Raw genomic sequence first — 11099 nt, 5'->3', positions numbered from 1 at the left:
CCTACAAACATACATTTCAACAAAAGGAGCCAGACACCAAATCTACATAGTGCAAGAACCCATTTATAGATAGCTAAGATGACAGGTAAAACCACGCTATGGTGTGAACTATCAGGATACTGATTACATTCATAGAGGCATGAGCACAGTAGCTTCTGGGATGCTGATAATGTGGTATTTCTTAATCTGGGTGGTGGATACATCAGTGTGTCAGCTTGTGAGAATTGTTACATTAATGATTTGTATACTTTTCTCTTTGTATTTTGTACTTTATTTAAAAAGTGTTTTTCCTTGATTTGCATGTTTTTTAAACTTTAAAAAAAGTTTAAAACTTTACATCTCTTACTACTATTCAATCTGGTACCTGACTTATATTGTTTTACAAAGCTATTTACTACATATTGTTAGACCTTGAGTTATCTTTTTTTTTTTTTTTTTTGTTCCCCCATTGGAGTGTTTGGGTACCCTTGTTGAAATGCAGTTGAGGATGACTGTAAAGGGTTATTTCTTTTTTTAAATTTTTTTAAAATTTTTTATTTTTAAAGAATAATAAGTAAAAGAATAAAGAGGAAGAAAGAGAAAGAGGAAGAGGGAGAGAGATTGGGGGTATTCTTTATTGCCCGGGCTAGAATGCAGTCTAAATATGGGTATGCCTGTAATTGTCCTTAATAATGGAGACATGAAAGAAAATGAGGGAAGAGAATAACAAATAAGGAGCCAACCAACATTTCGTTTAAACTTCTAAGTTGATATGATGTGGTACTGATAAGAGTGTATATTTTGTGTATTTAAAGTGGAGAGTTCTATAAATGTTAATTACATTTACTTATTCCAGATCTGAGTTCAAGTCCTGGATATCGCTGTTAATTTTCTGTCTCATTGATCTGTCTAATATTAATGTTGAAGTCTCCCACTATTATTGTGTGGGAGTCTAAGTCTCTTTATTAGTTTTGTATGTCTGGGTATTCCTGTATTGGGTGCGTATATATTTAGGATCTTTAGCTCTTCTTGTTGCATTGATCCTCTTATCATTACATAATGTCCTTTGCTTCTCTTGATCTTTGTTGCTTTAACGACTATTTTATCAGAGGCAAAAATTGTAACTTCTGCTTTTTATTTATTTTAGCTCTCTAGTTGGTTGGTAAATCTTTCTCCATCCCTTGTTTTGAGTCTTTGTGTATCCTTGAATGTGAGATGGGTCTGAATGCAGCATACTGATGGGTTTTACTTTTTTATCCAAATTTCCTGTCTTTGGATTGGGAGATTTAGTCAATTTAAATTTAAAATTAATAATAATATATGTGAGTTTAATACTGCCATTTAATATTAGCTGGCTATTTTGCCCATTAGTTGATGTAAATTCTTCATTATATTGATGCTCTTTACTTTTTGGTATTTTTTAGAAAGGCTGATACTGTTTGTTCCTTTCTATGTATAGTGGTTCTTTCAGAAGCTCTTGTAAAGGGCCTGGTGGTGATGAAATCTCTGAGTACTTGCTTGTTCACAAAAAACTTTATTTTTCCTTCACTTATGAAGCTTAGTTTGGCTGGATGTGAAATTCTTGGTTGAAAGTTATTTTCTTTAAGGATGTTGAATATTGGCCTCCACTCTCTTCTGGCTTGTAGGGTTTCTGCTGAGAGATCTGCTGTAAGTCTGATAGGCTTCCCTTTGGGGGTAACCTGACCTTTCTCTCTGGCTGTCCTTAGTATTTTCTCCTTCATTTCAACCCTGGTGAATCTGACGATTATGTGCCTTGGAGTTGCTCTTCTTGAGGAATATCTCTGTGGTGTTCTCTGTATTACCTGGAGTTGAATATTATCCTGCCCTATTTGGTTGGGAAAATTTTCTTGATTAATATCCTGAAGCGTATTTTCCAGCTTGGATTCATTCTCTTCACATTCAGGTATACCTATCAAGCATAGATTAGGTCTTTTCACATAGTCCCATATTTCTTGGCGACTTTGCTTGTTCCTTTTTATCCTTTTTTCTCTAATCTTTTGTCTTCTTGTTTTATTTCATTGAGTTGGTCTTCGACCTCTGACATCCTTTCTTCTGCTTGATCAATTCGGCTGTTAAAACTTGTGCATACTTCACGTAGTTCTCGTATTATGTTTTTCAGCTCCATCAATTCACTTATATTCCTCTCTAAATTGTGTATTCTTGTTAACATTTTGTCAGACCTTTTTTCAAAGTTCTTACTTTCTTTGGATTGGGTTAGAACAAGTTCTTTTAATTCACAGAATTTTCTTATTTTCCACATTTTGAAGCCTGCTTCTGTAATTGGAACATACTCGTTCTCCATCAAGCCTTGTTTCGCTGCTGATGAGGAACTGTGATCCCCCGCTGAGGGAGAGGCGTTCTGATCTTGGGTATTCTCAGCCTTTTTTGGATGTTTTCTTCCCTTTGTTGTAGATTTATCCATCTGTGGTCTTTACAATTACCATCTTTGTAACTGGGTTTCTGAGTGGACGTCCAACTTATTGATTCTCAGTGCCGAAATCTCAGCAACCCACCGCGCTGACTAAATCAGCGGCGTTAAGATTGATGGTGCTGCCGGGCGCTGTGGCTCACGCCTGTAATCCCAGCTCTTAGGGAGGCAGAGGTGGGAGGATAGCTTGAGCCCAGGAGTTCGAGACCTGCCTGGGCAATATAGCGAGACCCTGTTCTCCACAAAAAGGAAAAAAACAAAAAGACAAAAAAAAAAAAAAAAAAAAAAAGATTGATGGTGCTTTTCTGTCTCTGCACCAAGAACTGACGCTCCGAGGCGCTGGCAAAACCACCTTGCTGGTCACAAGAGTCATGCTGGTGACCCGTGGGGCTCCTCCGCTGGGAATCTCCTGGTTCATGAGCAACAAGAATTCATGTGAAGGTGTGGCGTCCTCTCGTTCTTTGCACTTTCACTGGGAGCTACAATCCCGAGCTGCTAGTGATCAGTCATCTTGGATCTCTCTCCTATCTTTTTTTTATATTTAAAGAAAAATACCTGGCTGGACTCAGTGGCTTACGCCTGTAATCCCAGAACTTGGGAGGCTGAGGCGGGTAGATCACTTCAGGTCAGGAGTTTGAGACCAGCCTGGACAACATGGTGAAACTCCATCTCCACTAAAAATACAAAAGTTAGCTGGGTGTGGTGGCAGGTGCCTGTAATTCCAGCTACTCAGGAGGCTGAGGCAGGAGAATCGCTTGACTCTGGCAGGCAGAGGTTGCAGTGAGCTGATAATGTGCCACTGTACTACAGCCTGGGTGACAGAGTGAGACTCTAGCTTAAAAAAAAAAAAAAAAGAAAAAAAAAAGAAAGAAGAAAAATACCAATACATGGGGAGTTCTAAGCACAGAAAAATAAACTAAGGCTTATTTTTCAATTTATTCCAATGAAACCAAAGATGGGCTTGCCGCAGTTAACTATACCAGAGTCTCTCTCAAAGGAAAGATTTAACTCTGGTGTATGTTTAGGAAGCTGGTACGCTCTCAGCTTCTCAGTTAAGACTCTCCCAAGACTCTTTTCTCTGACTACACATGAGCCCCCAAACCATGACTCAAAACCCACAGCCCAGTGCAGGACACCCTATTTCCAAATGAATAAGAAATGAAAGTGAGATAAAAACATCATTTTAAAGCTTAAAAGTTTCACATTATTTAATGCAAGCTAGCTCTCAGGAGAAAAGTAGTGATGAGAAAAAGGAAAGAAGACACCATGGACACGCACATCAACCAGAAGCAGACAAAGGCGGCCAGACTATCTTATTTATTATAAAGATACACTGTGAAGAACAAACCTGACTGTATACTGAAGCCTGTCATGGTACATGCCAAAATGTACAGTACTATACATAAAAGTGCATTGTCACAACAGATTAACAAAACATGTTTTTTTCTTTCCAGAACTGTAAAAGCATCCCCCTTTATTTTCACCTCAGCGAGGAGGGAATGAAATGGTGAGAGGCAGTACAGAGCACGATGCTGTCAGCAGCATGTGAGTGGGGACGGATGCAGAGGGATGGGAGGACACAGGGGTGAGAAAGGCACAATCACGTCTACAAGGAAAACGAGACAGTCTGAGGACCAACAGGGCTGCCAGCTGGACACTACTGAGCACCGAGGCACAGGATGGCGGGGATGGAGAAGGCGGGGGAGAGGGCGGAAGCTTCAGAACACTGGAGTGGCAGCAGGAATTGGGAGGAGATGGGGGTGGGGCACAGAGCTGGGCAACAGTACAAGAGCAAGGCTAAAACTCCTCTAAATAGAAAGGCACTTTCACATGTACATACTACAGATGTACATTGACACAATTAGGTAACAGTCACAAGCAGGAAGCTACCGGTACTGCAATTGATCAAACCGACAGGAAAGGACAATACTGATTTAATTACGTGGGCAGGAGTTACCCTTCAGTACGCAGGTAAACAGCAGTCTCTCCTGTTACACAGCCACTTACTCTACTTTAAATATCTATAATAACCATCACTACACACTGAACTTGGATGAATGCTCTAAAGGGGGCATTCACAAATGCACGGTTCATGTTTTCTTTTACTAAAGTTTCTAAGATAAGCATTATGGAACCCAATACAATTATTTAAACATACAAAATTCCCTACGCAATTTAAAGACATAGGTATCCATCTTGATTATACCACATAGACTTTTTTTTTTTTTTAAAGAAAGTATACTAGGGCGAGTGAAAGGTCAAATTCCAGTTTGCTTTATGGATCTGACAAACTTTGCCGAAGTCACCCTGCACCAAGGTGACACTCCAGCCCAGCTGGAGCTTGTGTTCTCAGCTCGGGAGGTGGGTGGCAGGTGGTCTACAGTAGGAAGCTCTATGTAGGCATGGGTAGCGCCTTCAGTTCTAAGCGGCTCTGTGTCTCAGGGTTTCTGTGGTGGGTATTCGAAAACAAAACTGAGTCCCAAGCACATTTCCTGCACGCATGGCCTCTCACGGCTACGGTCAGGAATCAGTGAGCATCATCCCAAGTCTGAATCCTCTAACCCCCTTCAAGAGACCCACAGGCTCTTTAACTTTGGAGTTCCAAGGCTGCTGAGATGAAGGTTTCTCAGTGTGTAGACTCCAGAGCTACGTCATTCCTAAAGGTTAAGGACACCACTACCAACCCACTCCCCTTTATCCTTTGATTAAATTATAAATCCATTCTTTGGGGGGAGGGGGTGAATGGCAAAAGTTAGAAAACCCTTAACTGATACAATTTGGCTCTTGAAGCTCTATATCCACTGGTAACTGTTCACAGCACTGCAGCAGATTGTGGGACTCTGCGATAAATTATTCTTTGGGTGGCTCGAGGGGCACCAAAGCCAGATTATGTTGTATGAAGATGTGCAAAGCTGTTGAATGGTGTTGACACTGACCATGAACATGGAGCTCTGCAAAGTGCCACTCAGCAGGTTCTAACAGTTCACATAACACCCATTAGAAAATGTGTACTAAGTACGTTTCTCTGTATCCCAAAACCCACTCCCCAAACTCCAACCCAGTCCAAAAGGCTGACTTGGTAAATCTCCTTCAGTGAGTTCTGTGGATTGGATGTGAACACACAGTTATATCAGCTGTGAATACATATTCTTGTGTAAGTGGAGTCAGGTAATCTTTGTAGAACCATCATTTACCCACCATCAAAATGAGCCCCTCCCCAACTTGCACATGAAGCCCAGTAAGCTCCTTGAAACTGGGGCAGAACACCTCAAAGCCTTATTTTCCTCCTTCTCTCTCCTTTCCCTGTAGCTTCCCACCTCCCCTGAGTGCTGCCTCTGTGGCTATGAAGAAGGCTGTGTACCAGGTGAACCTTCTCAGCTGCAGGGGCTCTTAATGAGCTTTGCTGAGCATGGCTCTGGATTCTTTGTGAAGTGGCCACCTTGTCTCATCTCTGGAATCTGAAGACATTTACTAATCCAAACAAGGAGAGGTGAGTCTTTACTGAGTCTTTACTCACTCTGAGGTTATATTCTTCACTTGGAATTGAAAAAAAAAAAAAAAAAGCCTCAAGGCGACAATAGGAGTATAGGGAAGTAAGATGGAGACAGGTAAAGTGAGTGGGTGATGGGAGAGCATTAGGAGCTGTTTCCTGAAAGAAGGCACAGCCTCTGAGGCTCTGCAGCAGCACAACCTCTGTAGCCAAGACAGCAGAGTCCTGATGGGGAGCACAGAAAGGCAATCCTCATTTCATCATGGGTGGACACACCAGAGAGAGTAGCCGTGGCAGAGGATGACCAGATAGAAGGCTGAATAAATGATCAGCAGGCAGAAGATCTGAAAAGCTAAGGCTGGAGCTCATAAAAGACATTGAAAACGATAAATTCAAAGACACCTCTGCCTGTTTGATGTCCTTTGTTAACATCTTACTCTTCCATCAAACAAGGAATATGGTTTTTAAGAATTTTTACTATTTTAAAGAAGTGGGGGAATGGCTGGGCATGGTGGCTCACGCATGTAATCCCAGCACTTTGGGAGGCCGAGGCAGGTGGATCGCCTGAGGGCAGGAGTTCAAGGCCAGCCTGTCTCTAGCTGGGCATAGTGGCAGCGCCTGTAATCCCAGCTACTCAGGAGGCGGAGACAGGAGAATTTCTTGAACCCAGGAGGCGGAGGTAGCAGTGAAATGAAATTGCACCACTGTACTCCAGCCTCGGGGACAGAGTGAGACTCTGCCTAAAAAAAAAAACAGTGGGGGATTATTTAGGAACGTTTAAACTTCCTAAGCAGGATTGTTTAAAAGGGACAGTGCTATTCAAAGCTCAGTCCTGGCTGGGTCATGGTGTCCAAAGTTGCTGAAGGACCCCGAAAGCTCAGGAGAAATGGGGAGGGGCTGGACAAGGTGCTGACCTGGGCAGTTTTTTCAAAATGGGTAAAAAGGATAGCTCTAAAAGTTCAGAGTTTTAAAAGTTTATCATATCTAGAAATACATGGGGAAAAAACCACTATTCAATCCATTTGTGGAATTAGGCTATAGGCAAGCAACCAGCAGTGTGACTTTGAAAGGTAACAATATCTCATCAATTTAATCTCTTCCTGCAATAGAATGACTAGAGTGGCAAACTGAGGTAGAGATCAAAGTAATGATCTGGTTTTTAGTACAGATCCTGATTCACTTCTCAATGCAGTCACCTACGGGCCGACGAAGTAAAATCTATACTGTGTAACTCTGAGGTGCAATTGGCTGCCAGTTTGAAGCAAAATCAAGAAGGAAATTAATGGTGGGCCAGAGGGATTAGTTCTGGGAAATACATTTTTCTGAACAACAACAACAACAAAAATCTTTATCAGTAACTTCAATGATAGAGTAGATAAAATGCTCATAGGTCTACAGGTGACATCAGCTGCTGCTGGTAGAATAAAATTCAAAGCAAATTTTCTTAAAATGAGGGAAAATATAGCATAAATATGGGCTTAAGAAATTGTCTGTGTGCTAGTATGCCAGAGAAAGAGGGTCCCTAACTGAGAGTTCAGCTAATTATGGGAGTTATATAGAGACCACGTACAAAAACAAAAAACAAAACAACAAAAGGGAAAAGAGAAAGAGAAGTCGTGGTTCTGAGGTACACAACTGGGTGAGAACCACAGGGTAATCTCCTGCATGGCTCTTACGCAGAGCCGGTTTGGGGTTGGCTCAAAGACAAATGGAGAGGACAGTTGGGATTTCAAATTTAGGATCATCAGGCCTTCGTAGCTTTTGTTTTTTGAAGACACAGGTACTCGCTATGCTGCCCAGGCTGGACTCAAACTGCTAGGCTCAAAGCCATCCTCCTGTGTAAAGCACCTGAGTAGCTGGGACTACAGGTGTACCACCACGTCCGGGATTTGCAGCATGTTTAAAGGAACCTAGGTGATTCAGTCAAAAGAGAACACTGCAGGAACCAAGACCTCAGGTACTTCTTGCTTTCATTTCCTCAGAGGAGAACACAGGGATTTAGGGGAGATAGAAACATTTTCTGGGCAGTTGCTGAACAAGAGATCTTTGGAGGAGTTTGTGTGGTAGTGTCACTAAAAGTCTTTAAAATCAAATCCTTTTAGTCATAAGTGTAGGGGAGGGACTTGGAAATCTCCGGGGCTTCATCATGTTTGCAAAAGGAGTGACATTAATAGCTTTGGAGATGGTGTCTTCCCCTCCTTTCCCAGGTTAAGTTCAAGCAATAACAGCAGAGGTTCCAACCGCTTCCACTGACTCTTTAAGCTGGACCCAGGGAAATGACTGTTAGGAAAGAGGCAAGCATCCAACCCACTCGAGCTGTGGGCTGACAGTCCCACTGGGATCGTCCCATGCAGACAACTGCAAGTCTTGTGCATGCGCTAAATCCCGCCCCACATGGAACCGAAGGTGCTCATTGTCAGCTACCACACAATGCCATTATCACCTTTCAGCCATTACCCCAAGTGCCACAGACCAACACTGGCAATCCTCCAATGAGGTGTGGAATTCGGGTTCTCCTGCCTTCAGGTCCCAACATTTCTGACTCACCTGGGCTACACTAACCCCGAAGCACTGTACAATGTGGAGAGCGGTGTTGCCTTCATTACAAGTGGTGCAGCATTGGATTTTCAAGTAAGTCTAAGTGTTTCTATTGTCCTTAAAATGACATATGTCCAGTTATTTAAAAAAATTACAAAATACAAATGCCCGTGTTAATTTAGCTAGTCTCAGACATTACATTCGACAACATAGAAAAGCCAAAAGATCTCCAGTTATAAGCACAAAACTAAGGAAAGTTAGGGATCAGTGACTTTTGTCACTAATTCGTTTTCTTTTTTAAGTCACCTCCCTTCATGGCCTTGCTCAGCTGGTTTTTACATTGTGCAAGACTTGTCTGTTGGACCCTGGGAAGGTGGGGCAGGTCCTATGGTAGGATTTGTTTTTGGAAGAACAGCAGGTTTTGGCCGAAGGGCTGGAGGCTTCAGCTGCACACCCATTCTGGGTGCCACCATGGGCTTGAAAGTACTCATTGTGTCACTGGAGGAGCTAGTGCTACGTCGAATCTGAGGCTCGGAGCTCCTGAGGGCAACGTTGTGCAAAGGGCTGAGAGATTCCGTGGAAGTGGCAGGGGTGGGAGAGTTTTTCACTTGTTCCAGGGTATCCAGCACCACATCAGGGGCATGCTTCGCTGTGCTCTGTCTCTCCAGTTCTCGGAGTTCATTCAAAGCTGTGTTCATCGTTTCTTCAATATCCTATTGAAGAATAATCAGAAAGACAGAAAGCATAGACTGATAATGAATATTAATGTATAGAAACCCAGACACTTAATTTCAAAGTAAACAGCCCAGCAGAGAGTATATTTTAACTCCATAGTCTGCAGAATATATAAACCTAATGCCATCTCACACAATTATTTTGATTCTTGATTCAGGAGACTAAGATACAATGGGTCATGGGGCCATGCATCAAACATTGGGCTTCCTAAGGCCCTAGGTAGCCTTCTAATGGTCTCTGCCTTGCAGGCTGACTTAAAAAAAAATTTTTTTTTGAGGCTGGGTCTCACTCTGTCAGCCAGGCAGAGTGCAGTGGTGTGAATAGGCTTACTGCAGCTTCAAACTCCTAGGCTCATGTGATCCTCCCACCTCAGCCTCTTGAGTAGCTGGAACCACAGGTGTGTGCTATCACACCTGGGTAATTTTTAAACTTTTTGTAGAGATGGGGTTTTGCTAGTTGCCTAGGTTGGTCTTGAACTCTTGGGCTCAAGTAATCTTCCTGCCTCTGCCTCCTAAAGTGCTGGGATTATAGGTGTAAGCCACCATGACTTCATGCTGACTTCTTATATAGAATTCTATTTCAATTTATGATAAAAGTTTATGAAAACTTTTGAAAAGTTTTTCAACTTTTTTTTTCCCCTGAGACAGAGTCTTGCTCTGTCACCCAGGCTAGAGTACAGTGGTGCAATCTCGGCTCACTGCTACCTCTGCTTCCCAGGTTCAAGCAATTCTCCTGCTTCAGCCTCCCAAGTAGTTGGGATTGCAGGTGCCTGCCACCATGCCTGGCTAATTTTTGTATTTTTAGTAGAGACAGGGTTTCACCATGTTGGCCAGGCTGGTCTCGAACTCTTGACCTCATCATCTGCCCACATTGGCCTCCCAAAGTGTGGAGATTACAGGCATGAGTCACCACACTTGGCCAAGTTTGTCAGTTTTTATGATAAAAGCTTAAATTTAGATACTGCAATAATTTATCAAGAAATAAATAAATATAATATTATAGGAATTAAAAAATCGGCTTCATTTATTCATTCAACAAATTTTTGTGCACTTACTATACACTTGGCTAATTCCAAGAAGTTCTTGGAAATTCAGCTTAAGTCTTCCCCAATATCATTTTCCAGTGGATTTCAATGAAAGTGGTACTATCTCATAAAGGGCATTTTTGTAATATGATGTATGGTGTGATTTTTAAAGTCACAGTAACAAGGTTGCATTATCGGCAGTTGGTGGGCAGGGCCAGACATATTAGGTATCTTGCAAGTGCCTTGGTGAGTTAATATCCAACGAATTTTCCTGCATCTTGTTCAACTTTTGAATGTCCTCCAGACATTTATATAGATGAAAATTCTCTTCTTAATTACCTGAGTCTAGAACCTAACTCTTTTTCTAACATATAACACAAAATATTTTTGATGGCATTAAATTTTTTAGGAATGTTATTCTTTGTTTTAGGCAAGTTATTTTTTGTTTTTATTGGAACAGTATGACCAAGGGTTGTTCAATATTTTGGAGAAATGCATCACCACTGATTGGATCCTTTTTTCACGGAATTTGAGTTAACTCAATTAATACTCCTATATCAACATGTATTTTTAATTACTGCATTAATGGAAACTACCATGTAGGAAAAAGCATTTCACTACTTCATTTGTCTTCTAGTGTAGTCAGTAATTAACTGCAATAACATTTAATTGTTTTAATGTCAATTTCCCTTTATTTTTATTTTATATTCTATTTAGAGCTTTATATATATATTTCAAAATAGATATATTATCAATCAATTTATTTCAGATGGACAGGCGTGGTGGCACACGCCCAACTCCTCACAGGGCTGAGGCAGAAGAATTGCTTGAACCCAGGAGGCAGAGGTTGCAGTGAGCCATGATGGCGCCACTGCATGCCAGCC

At 41.6% G+C, this 11099-nt stretch overlaps 1 protein-coding gene across 2 annotated transcripts in view; it reads right to left on the bottom strand.

Annotated features, from left to right (window-relative positions):
* Nucleotides 1-239: 239 nt before the first annotated feature.
* Nucleotides 240-11099, bottom strand: part of SRGAP1 (SLIT-ROBO Rho GTPase activating protein 1) — a 321930-nt gene continuing 311070 nt past the window's right edge. For both annotated transcript variants that reach the window (XM_074402841.1, XM_074402840.1), the window contains exon 22: nucleotides 240-9169. In XM_074402841.1, the coding sequence (XP_074258942.1) occupies nucleotides 8792-9169 (378 nt within the window). In that variant the 3' untranslated portion in view covers nucleotides 240-8791. The remainder of the gene's footprint in view (nucleotides 9170-11099) is intronic.

Source organism: Saimiri boliviensis, chromosome 7 (assembly GCF_048565385.1).
Source record: "Saimiri boliviensis isolate mSaiBol1 chromosome 7, mSaiBol1.pri, whole genome shotgun sequence".
NCBI lineage: Eukaryota > Metazoa > Chordata > Mammalia > Primates > Cebidae > Saimiri > Saimiri boliviensis.
This window is presented reverse-complemented; position numbering and strand designations above follow the sequence as displayed.